At 26.2% G+C, this 15602-nt stretch overlaps 1 protein-coding gene across 1 annotated transcript in view; it reads left to right on the top strand.

Moving 5' to 3' along the window:
• The window catches only part of LOC129989390 (uncharacterized), a 135255-nt gene that overhangs the window by 78443 nt on the left and 41210 nt on the right, over window positions 1-15602 (top strand). Inside the window, exon 3 of the mRNA XM_056097907.1 lies at window positions 5395-5458. Coding sequence (XP_055953882.1) covers window positions 5395-5458 — 64 coding nt within the window. The remainder of the gene's footprint in view (window positions 1-5394; window positions 5459-15602) is intronic.

Here is a 15602-nt window from a genome sequence, read left to right as displayed (position 1 = left end):
GAAAGAAAAAGAATATTTTTTTTTCTAATAATTAACAGAATAGGGATTTTTTTTCTATTCACTTATTCTTTTCTAACGTTACGACTTACTTTTGGACTTTTTTCCTGTCCAAAAAGAATGTATACAATGTAAGCTGTGTCTTATAAATTCTGTATAAAAATTATCAAAAAAGTTGCAAACTAACATATAACTTGGAGCAAATATTCAGAAATTTGAACAAAAATGTAATGATAAATTCTTATATAAAAATTAAAAAAAGCTTCAGCATAAATTCGCATAAAAAATCTTTTTATTATATTATGCATAAAAGAGATGCAGTAAAATATTTTTTTAAATCGTCATTTGCTTCATTTTAACTGCCACCGTACTAGAAAGTGAAATACTTGCAAGTCTTAAATGTTCAAAAGAATTCCAATTACTTATGTAGCAATGAATGGAATGAGTTTTCAGATGCAATAAAAATAACTCTGAAGTTTTAATTATAAACCTCGAAGTTTTATGATAAAACCGTTTGTATTATTATTCAAATATTACATGAAAGAATGTTTGTGGGTTTCTATTTAGTTTTTGAAAGCAATAAGAAGCATCTTCAAGTGGTCATTAAACTGTTAATTAGATCATCATTCTGCTTGACATTTTCGAAAACATGAATATGAAAGCATGAAAATTTTTCCACTTAAAATTCTTAGCAAAGAAATGATTAATATTTATAATTATTGATATTTTTTTTTACAAATTAAGAAAAAAATTCTTATTTGACTTAAATCTCTTATCAAACCCAACAAGTGACCTCATTTAAGCCATTAAGTTCTAAAGGCTTGAGGGCTGAAAACAGCTGCATTTGCCACCACTGAAGGAACTGTATCTAAAAAATTTCCTAGGAAGTACATCTTTTGTTTGCAGTGACGATCCTATAGAATTACTTTAATAACAATAATAATAATAAAACCGGAAGATTTGACATACTTATATGGCAAATTGTCGTAAAAGTTCCCGTGATGGTCTTTCTTCGTGATGAACACACACTATTTTAAGACCCAGAAGACAATAAGTATAGACTTTTCTTATATTTGCTTTTCCTTAGAAAAAATAACCAAATCCAATATACACAAGAGTAGATAACAGTGTTAACAGAATGTAGTATTAGAAATAATAACAAGTGGTAGGTTACTGTAATTTTAAAAAGAATGTAATCAACCCTTTCTCTTCTAAACCGAACACATCGATCATGAATGTTTAATCTAATGCACAATTCTTCAACCGGTTTTATGTTTCAATTGAGGAATGTGGATTGTAAAGCAAGCTATGTAGGTTTAGTTTTACATTCTGAATTCCTCGTTTGGAAAAAGAAGCCTTACCAAAACAACCAATAGCAAAGAGCTTGAACTACATGGTGAGGTCGGGTTAACAGTGAGATGGTTAATGTAGTTTCAGTAACTCCGACCAACGCAAAAGGAAGCGATCTACTATTTTTTAATCCCCCCCCCAAAAAAAAGATATGTTTAAGGCAAAACTGATGCATCAAATGGAAAAATAATTAATTATATTTCATGTAATTTATTTTTTCATTTGAGAAATAATTATTTATATAATATACAAATTATGTTTCTTTAATGCACAGAAAATAAAATATCATGTACATTCAGAATTAATTTGAGTATGCTTTGATTCAATCAATTAAAGAAATTTAAATGTATAAATTACCTTGTACATGGATAAAGCAGTAAATTTATCATGAATAATATAATAAATTTCCTGAACTGATACTGAACATGGATAAAGCAGGAGTTTTTCCCCCAGTGTCTAAAATTAAAGGGATTCAACTTATTTTTCTAAATATTTTAAAAGAATTATATAATAGTGGTTTCATTCACAGTCTTTTAATATAATCTTATTAAAAAAACCCAGTTAAAACTGTTTCCTAAGAACAAACAAAAGAAAGAAAGAAAATGCTTATAAGTTATTTAAAACAAAAGTACGCGTATTATTGATTTTGCTTTATCAGGATTTCTTACTTTAAATAAAGTTTTTCCATCGCTTCAGAATATTTAGTATTTAGATACTAGGTATGTAAACATTATATTCTTTTGACAATAATTTTCTGATTAAAAGATTTTCTATTTTCAAAATATTTTATATATATTTAATTATTGAGTTCACTGAAAAATTTTAAATTTAATCAGCTGAAATTAAAATTCATGTAAGCTTGCCACACTTTTACAATGATTTACAACAAATTAAAAAAAATAGTACATGTAAAAATTTCACAGACATTTTTCATCAGACATTAATTGCACAAAATTTCCAAGGCAATAAAATATCGATATATTTTTATTGGAATATATGTATTAATTTTAATATGCCTGCATTTTTACTAGAAACAATCTAAATAATCTCCCCAAACGTTATAACATTTATTTAAACTAACATTTGGATATATTTCTGTTGTTTTATGCAATAGGCGTAATCTCTTAGACAACCTGAAATCACGCATCTGTAAACACAGAAAGTTAAACTTCAAGAATTGTAATTAAGAATTTAAACTAAGTTTCCCGTTTCATGTTATTTATGTTAAGTCTTTTAATTACTATGCCTTAGGCGTTCTGTTGTTTGGGCACCGATTCGGCATATCAAACAATGCCGTCTTGTTCAGTTGTTCACTAACAATTTATGCTAAAGATTTCCGTTGCTTTTCAGAATTCGTTCTGCTTAGATCATGAATTCGAACATAAGATAAGCGTTTACGGAAAATGCTAATGATGAATCTTTTAAAATCTGGCACTTTAAATCTGAAATAATGCTTTATTGCAGAAATATTGGAATTTGTTTGAAATGATAAAATGACTTTGAGTATATGAAAACTATTTTATATTTTTGAAATTATTTATTAACATAATTATATATATATTCCTTCTGTTTCATCTAAATACTTATTTGCTTTCTTATGAAATCTTTTAAATTTTGGAGAAAAAAAAATGTTCTTACCCACAAATTCGGTCAAACGATGAATTCTTCAAAAAATTTTTTAAACTTTTTTTTTTAAATTTTTGAAAGAAAAAAATGCTATTGCATAAAATTTTTAATGTTCTATTAGGCCTCACAATTTTTTTTCGGCATGACTAAGTATAAAATTAAATATTAGAAATAAAATATGTCAATTTCTTCCAGTGCACGCTAATAAATTCTTGATAATAAATAAATTTAAAATTAAATAATTATTTTAAAACCCTTTATAACGAGTAGGCCATCTGTAAGATCACTTTGGTATGTTTTATAGCAGTCCTTAAAATGAATTATTAATTATTTCTAAACTTTATTTTTTTATAAGCATTTCTAATTATTTTTGAGAAATCTAAAACAAGGCAGTATTGCTGAATTTTCGCTGCTAATTGCTCATCACTGTGCTCAGGAAAAAGGAACAGTGATTTGTCAAATCATCACATCATCATGTCACGGGTTCAAAATTGTGTTGATGGAGTAAGATATTCCTCCATGCATTCCACAAAATTAATTTTTAACGTCCTCCTCAAAGAACGTGTTATTTAAATAAAATTTAACCAAATCAAGCGCATTATATGTGTATGCAAAAATTAGCTTGTTATCAATGTGTTGTTATAATGCTGATTGAATCAAAATTTAATTTAACTAAATTTAAATTAATTAATTATTGATATGTATATTTGAAATTTTATCCTGTCATACTGTTTAATGCAAAACTATCTTTGGATTGAATTTATTCCAAGAATTATGATTTTTTTTAAAATTATGTAGAATTTATATATTTTTATTTATGTATGGTATGAATGCAAATCAATCAATATGAATATTTATTATAAAGATAAATTAAGAAAACAAATGAATATTCTGTTCCATACTCCTCATTGAATACCTTTTGTGAAGTAAACAAAACAGTAAATACTCGTTTAAACTATGATAATTATGTAGCTTGCATGCTTTTCAGGATTATTATATTTTTACCAACCATGTTATGATACATATCGGCTGAATAAAATTCTAAAGTTCTTTGAAATCTTTAGCCTTTTTTTACCGTGTTTGATAAAAACCAACCACCAATAAAAATTCTTTTAAAAGAATCATCCGTGCATTTCGTGAATGCATGCTTCTTTCTTTTGTGGCGGAAAAACTTTGAAGAAAACCAGCAAAATCTTCATAGCAGTTCTGCTTTTGATCAATTCAGAAAATAGTCAAGAATGTTATGCCATGATTCGCTGACATTTGAACATAATTTTTATTTTCGTGAAAGATGTGAATGCTACGCAAACAAAAATTTGTTTATTATACAAAATTCCTAAAATGCATTGATGTAGATAATAGAATCGAAACTAAAAACTAAGATACACCAGGTTCCGCATTTTACCATATATTTCCTGTTACAAATGAATGAATTATTGTAGACATGCATGTTTAATAACTTGGAAGTAATTTCCAATAGTTCACTTTTATTTTTTTTTATTGGATAATGTTTTTTGTTTGAGTAAATTTCCTCCCAAGTTTAAAATTTGGCAAACAATTTAAGTGTTACTTATATGTTTTATTTAGCTAGATATTTTTCACTGTTGTAAATATGATTGCAAATTGATAAAAATTATCTTTCATTTCCTAATGTAAATAAAATAATTCATTAACTTCTAATTAAAGTTAAAAAATGCTTAAATGACTAAACGTCATCGAATCTCCAAAATTAATACAGTTTTATATATGTAGCACATAAAAAAATTAATTGAAAATTCCGTTATAAGTATCTTTAGAATCCTTTATAAGCTCTGTCTAATGAAAGAGCTTAATAAATGTACTGAGTTTACAAAAGAAAAATTCTGCTAGGGTAGCAATGTTTAGGATCCAAAACACATGATTCTGTATATCATTCATGCATTTGAGAATCGAATCTCATTAAATATGTCATTTCTGGCGATGCCAAACTTTAAAAAAAATGTAGTCATTTTCTGGACATCTGTTCTCATTTAAAAATTATTATATAGATCCTAAAACATTTATTTTTTTATTTTAGGATTTATTTAATAATAATTCAATGAAACGCTATCTAAATATTTAAATAACCTAGAATTATTTATTAGAAGTTGGACACATTACTGAATGAGTGGCAAAATTTACAACAAGAAAGAAGGTAAAATCCAATATTAGCAGCAATATGGAATGTTTTACACGAAATAGAAAAGGGGGTAAGTCACAAATATTACAAATGAGAATTACAAATGTCTACTTTAGTGATTCGTTTTCTCAAAAATATTTCTAACCATTCTTACAGATTCGTTTGAAATAATGTTTTCTATTCATTAAGCCTTCTTTGAAAATGTATTGATAAATAATATTGTCACATAACAATTTAACAGACTTTTTTTTTATTCCTTTCAGATTTACTATACATTATTTACTACTTTCGGAACTTTTCATCTCACTCCATCAATTGAAAATAAAGGTATGTATTCTCTATTCCGAACTTCTAAAATATTCAATTAAATAAAGAAATAACTAGCAAAAATAAATTTATTTTATCATTTATAAGAATTATTTTTTAAAGAAATTAATTGATAATCGGTTTCCTCTGAAAAGTTTGAAAACATATTCATGTTTTAATTCAATATCATATATTTTGCCTTTATTCATTTTGTTTGATAAAATATCTTTTTAAAAAACGTTAATTTAAAGGATATTAATAATTAAATGAGATAAAATCATACTATAAGCAATCTTTAGAATTTTTTATTTCATTTTTTAACATTTTTTTATTACTCAGGATGAAAGAAACAAAAAAAATAATGTAATACTGGGTCGCTAAACTTTTTAATTCCTTTAAATTTCTTAATTTATTCATAAACATCGAAGTGCAGAGAAAAAAAAGTTTTATTTTTGAATATAGAATCTTAGCTAGAAGGTTGAATGTATGCCTAAATATCAAAGAAAAATTTATTTTAAAAATTCTGCATAGAACTTTTTTACTTTTTCAAAGAGCTTAAGTTTGGTAAAAATATAAAAGAGATGCTAATTATCTTTACTCCTAAAATTATAGAAGCTACGGTTATTGGTTTCAAATCCATCAAAGTACTTTATTTTTAATAAGTCATAATAGAATGTTATTTTAAAAAATTACAATTTTCACCTAGAATCCGTGTATTAGAACTAAAACTTTGAACTTAGAACTAAAACTTTATTCTCTGGACATCAGTAAATTTCAGATTGAATACAAACATAGATGAAATTAAGGTTGTTTTCTGATGGTTAAACAATTAGTGAAATGTTTCATATATTCAGGTGATACAGCATCTCCTCAGAAGTGTAGGGTCCCGTTTAATAAATTTGAATGATTACAATTTAGGAGACAAAATTATTTATCTGCATTTTTAACAATTAATGACGATAAAATAATAAACGTTTGTATTTGTACTTATATATTCATTTTATTATTATTTTTTTATTATTCCTTTTATTCAAACAAATCTTATATATTTCGAAATACAACACAGCATAGTTCTTAAAGCAGTGGGAACTGACTCCTATAGTTAATGTTAGATAATAGGATCTCATTAATTGACACATTACACGTGCTTAGTAAAACGACAAAATTAAAGCAAAAATATACAGTCAATCTAACTTATTTGCGATATTCTCCTCTTTCTCTGCTTTTAAAGGCAATAAATATATTATCTAAATAATAAAAATCAAAACTTAATCCACTAATAAGAAGGCATGGATATTTTTCGAAACACTGCAGACACATTATCCAAGCCAAAAAAAATCATTACATTAAATTCATATAAAGCAAGATATATCAGAGTTGCTTTACGTTTGAACTCTTCTGTAATTGTGATTTCAAAATTTACTTTAAATGAATCAATTTTAGAAAACATCAGAATATTTTGTAACATTTTTATAAAATTCTTCTGACCTAGAAACGGGGTATCGATCAAGAGTAGTCTCAGAATTTGTTGACAGTAAGCTAAATCCTCACATGACAGATATGATTCATCATTTTTCTTGAATAGATGCAAAGAACTTGACCATTGTGAAGCTGATGGATGGATTATTTCATTGTTTCGAATGAATTCAGATGATTTTTATCCCTATTTGTATTATGACAATTGGTTATGCTTTGGAGCGGTTAATTTGAGCATTAGTTTCAACAAATGTTTAACTTCAAATTTTAAGAGGCTCACATTTTATAAAATTACTCTCAAAATTGCAAATTTCAGGATGTTTTGGAAATTATGTAGATTTGGAACGGCTAGGTTCCCTTTTTATTGATATCAATAATTAATTGCAATTTGTGGAACAGTTCAACTCTTATACTTTTTATGAAGTTAACAATATAAACTGAAAGTTAAGTTGTAATTCAAGGAAAAAGTTTAAAATTTTTGTATTGAATCTTGATATTTATATGCCATTAGCAGTTAAACTTATATTATGTTGCAATTATGCTGACATCAACACCATTTTCTTTTAGGAAGTGCAAATTTTATATTCGGTAGCGAGCAAATCAAAGAAAGTTTCGACAATTATTTGCATTGTTTTTAATCAGTTCCAACTTCCATAGGCTTTTGAACATGTTGCAATTTGGAATTTTTCTCAATATCTTGAGAATTTTGAACATAATTGCTGGATGCTGTCAATTCACAAGAAAAGATGTTGTGCTAAAGCGAAAATGAAAGTTACAAATAAATCCTTCGAAATCAAGATTAACTATGAAAAGAATTAATATTCCATATTCCTTTTGTTTTGGTTCCAGAAAATATATAATTCTTGTGATTTAAATATTTGATTAAATAAAAAAACTTCATAAAGATAATTATGTGTATAACTTGAATTATATACTTAGTTTAGGACTTAGATGGCTAATTATATCAATCATAATTGCTAAAATATTGATAATTACAATACTAACTGAATGCGACTGATTTTCTTTACTGATAATAATACAGTTTTTGATCGCTCCAAATAATTTTCAGGGACATAATGTTTAAATCAAATGTTTGGAAACATAATTATTTAATTCGGTTCCAGTGATTAAACGTTAAATTCGAGTATTTTCACTTCCCTTAAGCTAGCTTCAGAATCTTGTCTTACAATAAGATTATTTGATTTGGTTGTAACTACTAATTATATTCCACATTTTTTTCATCTAACAGATAACTATACAGGAAGTTTCTGAATTTCATGTGTAAATTTAGAACTAATAGAAATAACAGTATCATATAGGAAAGCAAAGTCTTAAATAAATAGGAGGCGCTGTAAGGGAATTCATGATGCTCACTGCATTTGGCACCTCAGTGAAGTGAACATAAATCTTTTCACTAATTGCTGGGTTGAAAAAATTTACTTTTTGAAAATGTAGATATCGATCGTGCATGAATCGATGGCCTGAACTTAGATTTCATCTAATGTCTTTTCGCAGTTATGCTATTTTTTGTTTAATAAGGTGTTTAATACCGCTTTCAGTATTGTATAACCTCCCTGTTCATAAATAGAGGTATTTATGTTCCTTTATCACTTGAGGACGGCATTTGGGATTTTCCTTTCCTATGTGATTCTGATTCCTATTGATGTTTAATACACCCCCTCCAAGTTTGTTTGTGGAGTTCAGAAACATCATGCATAACAAAATTCCAAACCAAGAGGAATTATATCAGGTAAACGGAATTTGTAAGGCATGTTTGCACAGCTGAAACATGACGCCTTTTATCTGGATTCATTTGCATGCTAGATGAATAAACCGGCTGTAGTAGCACTATTATGAATATGCAAATTTTGAACACTGTAAATACTCTGTAGATCTCAGGAGCGTTATTTAACTTTTCGACTTGGCGTCGTAAGTTAAACTGAAGTGAATATTACAATTCAGAACTAGCAGAAGACATCATAAGCAATGTTCTGAATTTTAATGAGTAGGGCAAAGAGAGGGTGGATTTACTTTTCGCGATATTGACAAAACACTTGGTAGGGTATATACATTATGCATGACTCTTGACAGCGGTTATCAAGAAAACACACTGTCTGATGAATGCAGGAGTCCGGTTACGAAATGGCATTATTGAGATGGGGAACAACCATATTGACTCATATTTGTGACGCACGGAGCTTATCTGTAGCAGAAATTCGAACTCTTTCTGGGTATCACTGTAACACAAAAAATGGTAATTAATGGTTACTCGATGAATAGTTCTTACACTGACACCCTGTAGCATTCGTTGCACAAATTCTATATAACCACCTTTTGTGACGTTAGTGGTGTCAAGCTAAAGCTCACTGGATAATGGAGTGGAAATGTTTCATGCTAAGAGGAACTATTTCTGACTGGAAGGAACACACATTTTGCTTGGAGTTTTGGTCTGGAGAACAATTTCCTTTTTAAATCAGAGTCCTTTTCATCGTTGCCTTACGTTATTGGAAAGCAAATTTATATGTAAGACTGATGTTTGAAACAGTTACATCTGATCACTATTCTAAGGGAATAAAACTCAATTATATATGGTTGCTGTCATTAAATGAACTCTGAAGAATTTCTATATGTTGTCTGGATTTTATGATCATTAGAATTCTTTCTTTTCGAACATGTATGAGACATTATTAGAGTACATATCCAGCGTTATTTACAACCAGTATGGACCGTTGCTTATTTGACTGAATAAATGCAACAAATTTGGAACTCCATCCCCAAAATGGCATAGGATACTTGTACGATAGAATGCCTACAATTGCAATCTGGTATTCAAAATTGTGATGATTACAATAGTTGTAATATATGGATAATTTCCGTTTTCAGTGGCACTATTTATGCATATTTCAATTTGGAACGACACTGAAACAGAGAATATTAGAATAAATACTGAATAAATATTTAAATTGAAATAAATGTTGAAATCTAGCCAAACGCCTTTGAAATTTAGCCTTATTTCTTTAAACTAAATTCTTCTTTATATTCAGATTTCATTTTCCACCAGTGTAGTTACATTTCTTTAATTTAACAGTAATATCAGCTGTATGAAACTGACACTCTGCTTGGTAAAATCAAAACTTTCTGACTTGATGATAAAGAACTAAGGTATTTAACAGTCCCCATGAGCAATTTTGCTTCACAATCCTTTCTTAATTCATTCGATTTTCTACTTATTAATCATTGTCCCGAGTATGTCGACTTCTAATTCATGATAGTCATAAAAGCAACTTAATTTTTTTAGAATACCAAATAAATTTGTAAACACTAAAGTTCAATTCAATTTTATTTTGAAAGTTGATGCAGTGTTGAAAAATCCTGAAAGATAAAGTAAGAAAAATCCAATTTGATTGATTTTAAATAAATACATTGTAAACAGAAAAAAAATAAAGTTAAATATATTAATAAAAATAATAGTAATAGTACTAATAATGATAGTAGTAATAAATAATAAGAAGAAATCTCTACAAAAAAGTCAAATATTTTGCGTGTCGTAATTAAACCTCTATGTTCATGATCTGAGGGAAAATATCGAGTGATATTCTAGTAAGGAATCGCAAGCAAAACATATAACATCTTACATTTTCCTTTGTCATTTTTCAATAAATGTGGTAAGAAAAATACTATATATGATTTTTTAAATATTTAGAGCAAATAATTGACCAAATCAGTATGCATGATTATTTAAATAATTAAAAGAATTGTTCAATCATTTTAGACAATTATATTTATTGAAAAATATGATACAAATAGATATATGTTGATAGTTGAACAATTCCACAACGTAAGACTTACAGTGAGCTAACAAACACATTACATTATAGAAACTATTCAATTAGCTGATAAGTCTCAAGAGCAAGGATTTTCAGAATCTTAATAAATAAAGTCTTCAGAATAGGCATTATTTTTTGTTAGAATAAATTTCTCGAAGAACATCAGGAATTTTATTCCTTGATATTCTACTTGTCTAGTGAAGTAATATTTGTCTTGATTTTTTTATTCTTGTGACGAAACATATAGGCAATACTGTTAGTTCGGAAAACAAAATTTCTACGAGCTCCAAGAAATCATCTTTATAAGATAAATGATTTATAAATATTCTGAATTCTAAACTTGTAAACGGAGGGGTTTTTTTTAGATTCTAAAAAGCTACGCATATGCAGAAATACATTTGTCATCAATGGCTATTATTGTTGAACTTCAATGGGTAACACTTATAGTGGACATTATAATTTTCTTATATTCTAATTTCCAACTCCACCTTTAACAAAAAATGTTTTGGGAAATCAAGAAAATATTCGTTAAATAACGTGTTTTATCAGCAATTTCTATTATTTTCAATGCATGTACTTTTCTGAGAATATACGCTTTCAGAAATCGCAGCATATCTTCATTTTAAGGAAAATTAAGAAATGTTTCCAGATCCAATCATAGATGTTTTTTAAGTTAAAGAAAATGCAAAAAATCCAAATAAAAGGATTCTTGATAAAAAAAAAATGGGCACCCAGAAAATAATAAAAAAATATATTTCTTTTTCTTAAAAAAACATTGAAAAATCATGTTGAAAACATAAAAGTTGCACACGTTGCAAACATTTGATATTCTATTTAACGACATGTGAAAAATATTAACGTAGTTAGGAAACATGCTAAAGATGTAATATATATATATATATATATATATATATATATATATATATATATATATATATATATATATATATATATATATATATATATATATATATATATATATATATATGTATATATATAAGTAAAAATTACACATGAAATTTAATGAATAAGCGCATTTCCAAAATATGCGCTTCTTTCTAAGCTCTCTTATTTGTACAACAAAATGAAAACTTGTCATAGCAATCAATCATATGATTGATGACTACATAAGAAGGAAACTACACTAAGATCTCGTCTGCACTCAAAACTCTAAATGTCAAAAATGATATGAATATAAGATGAAGATAAATTTACAGCATTTCACGAATTTATATCGACATAGTTGCATTTTTTTTAAATATATTGTCAGAATGAATTGTCTTGAGCTGAGTTGAAAAAGAAGTATAAAAATGCATTAATATAATTGAAAAGGAAATGATAAAAGTTAACAAAGGGAAAGAAAGATCCCTCCCAAGAAGTTGTAAAAACTTTTGAAAAAAAATAAACATTTTAGAAATGGGATTTTGTAATGAAAAAAAAAGTTGTCAATATCTGTATGCGAATCTGAATATGATTATCATTATATGAATTATGAAAATCTTGTGAGATTTCTTATAATCTTAAAAACAATAAAATTGAAATAATGGATTGCTCCAATTTCAATTTGTGCATTCTGATTCCTTTACATATTTGAAAACAATTACAATAAATAATCCTTAAGCGCAGAATGCATTTAACTAGCAGATGGTTTTGAAATAAATCATTTCAGCATCATGTACTTGAAATAAACAAAACGTCCATATCAAGAAGCATAGGATGTAATTATATGCTTTAAAACTCGTCTCTCGAAGTTTTCTCATTTTGAAATTGAATGATACTTGAATGTGTAGTTTTAAACTCTGGAAATAGATCATTTCTGCCGATGACAGAAGAAAATCATTAATTTTCATTCATTTCAAATCTACATTTAAAAATATTTATTTAAACTAAATTTTTATAGGATATTTTTTGAAATAGTTCATGCTTCTGCAATAAATTATATCTTCACTGGCAAAATAATCTAAATGATATAAAACTAAATGCATTTCTTTTTTGTTGATACTACTTTTTGAAGAAAATAATGAAACTAGTTAGATAGCTAGGTAAATAACAATTGATATTATTTCAGGAAGTAAACATGCACGAATATTTTCTTTTGCACTCCTTAAAATTGGAAAATAAATGCAATCGGCATCTTTCTTAAGCTATATTATAAGTACAATTTTTGAAACGTATAATGAATGTTATACAACAAAATATAAAAATTATTTTGAATTAGATTTTCTGATGTTTATTTACTTAATTTATATCAGTAATGGATTTCTAAAATAATCTTTTATTATTCTATTATTTTCTATTCATTATTCTATTATTTTCAACAATATTACTGCTACAACATAGTAACGCGGTATTGTGTCACAAGGCATTTTTTTTTTCACCAACAAAATTTATCTTGATCATATTTAGCATTTCCCTCTCTTTAGAAATCATTCAAAAGAAGGATATAATTTCAAAAGGAGAAGGAACATTTTATTCAACTAATTTAATATGCAATTCACTGTACATTTTCTCTAAAACTGTAATAATATTTTATTTAATATTTTTTATCTAAATGTCTAATAAGCTGTTAATCAGATAAACAGCATTTATCATTTCGAAAAGAAAAAAAAAAGAAATGTATATAAATATATACAAGCATTACATTTGAATCTGATTTGGATTTTAATTTAGCTTTATTAAACTTTTTAAATTGCTTGATATTCAAATAAGCAATTTTCCTATTTGATCTAGAATGTTTCTTTCTCAAAAATTACTCTTTTAAAAAAATACAACAAGTTTCTGTATTATACCGTACAGAAACTGAAATTTCTTAAATATTTCTAGCAAAAAACGTGTTCATTTACAAATGGTAAGCTCTAAGAACTATTGGTTAGCAAAATAAATCCACCGTGATAATCATGCATCGCTGAATATAAGTCAAAAATAAAAGTTCTTGCTAATCATCAACTATGTTTTGAACAAAGAAGTTTTACTCTTTAATATCCTTATAAGTTTTTTTCGATGTTTACTGAGGAAGAAAATCAAATGGATAAAGTACGTAAAAATAAAAAACAGACTTACCATCAAATTGGAAAAAAAATATATATATATATTATTTTAGCATGAATTTATTTTCACTTTCGGTAGGAAGAAACTCTCTTCATATATTTCTCATCATTGTGCCCTTACATATACTCACAATGGCTTCACAAAATTTTTCTATCCAAAAATAAACAGAATTTTATTAGCACAGGGTTCTTTAATGATCTGGAACTTCTTTTAATATTTTTGAATTGGGATTTTAGTCATTATACATTTTGGTATATAGATTTTACAGAATTTCAAAACAAAAATTTAAACGTTTAGTATGTAATAATATATTTCTCTAAATATCTATCATAGAAAATTCTTCAGTAATTTTAAAATTTGGCTCTATGATTCTTCAGACATTATTACTCTAAAAATATCATTTTCAGAATTCTGGTAATTAATTTATTCTTCGGATAATTTTTGAAAGACACATATGGTAACTAAACTATAAAAATTTTATTTAATAATTTAAATGATTTTATTATAATATGAAAACTTTCCGCTAAAACTTTAACACAAATTCAATTAAAATATTTGATAAATTCCTTATAAGAATTTTTAAATTATTATATAAATCACTCTGAGGGACTAATTATAAAATTTTGTATTCAAAATGATACTGAAAAGCTAAATTGGATTGCAAATTTTCTTGAGAAATTATGAAATTATCTTTTAATAACGGCAGTATTTCAAAACTGTATTAATTTATAAGATTTAAATATAAAAATATTATTTATATACATTTTAAATTATTGCAATAAATCACACGAACATTGATTTAAAACCTAGTGAGAATAATATATCCTTCAATTTCTGTACATCATTTCGTGGCTTTTATTTAAAATGCATGTTAAAATATTATAATAATCAGAATAAACTAGCGATAGAAAAATTTCTGCTCAGTTTCAAAATGACATACAAGTCCTTTAAAATATAACTTCCGATATTATAATGGATAAACATCAAAATTACAGTGTTAAGAAACATCAAAATATTATATAATACTGTTGAAATTAAATTAATATTTTCAGCATCATTTTATAACAATTTTAGATAAAGAATTGTCTGACAATGCGATGAATAGATAATTGAAGATAGTGTTTAAACGCTAGAAATCAGCAAGGAATTGGTTAATATATTTTAAGAATTAAGCAGAATACGACTTTGTTCCACGGCTAATAAAGCGCGAGTTACCTTTATGAATCCTTGGGTCTGGAAATTATTAGTTATGTTAAATTAAATGAGTTCACACAATATGACTGTATTTGTCCATAAAACGTCATTTATAATTTGAGAATGGATACTGAGACTAACATGATTTTTTTTTCTCTACATTTGTTATCATTGTTTGCATGTATCGTATTTAAGAATAAATTATTCTTTGCAAGTATGCTATAATATATACAATTTAAGTTTGCTTTTGTTTTATAAAATATGTTTGAATATATTTATTACAATTTTTTTATTTATTTTATATTTTTTACCTTGGAGTTTTGTAAAAAAAAAATATTTATTTCGTTCCTTTATATGCTTCGGTTATAATACTCAGAGCACCATTAATGAAAATAAAATACACTAGTTTAATATTTTCAGGGCATTATTATTAGTTAATTGATTAATTTACTTAATTGATTTCATATATGAGTATTATCAACAGTAATTAATTTGAAAATAATAGATTAGAAAAATCCATAATAGTTTTAATTTTAAATCAGACCTCAATAATCGGAAAATGACTTAATTAAAAAATCCTCCCATTTATTAAACTAATAATTCTGTTTTTTAAAAAGATT

This window comes from Argiope bruennichi, chromosome 2 (genome assembly GCF_947563725.1).
Source record: "Argiope bruennichi chromosome 2, qqArgBrue1.1, whole genome shotgun sequence".
Taxonomy (NCBI): Eukaryota; Metazoa; Arthropoda; class Arachnida; order Araneae; family Araneidae; genus Argiope; species Argiope bruennichi.
Note: the sequence above shows the minus strand (reverse complement) of the source record. Positions and strands in the feature narration are given on the sequence as shown.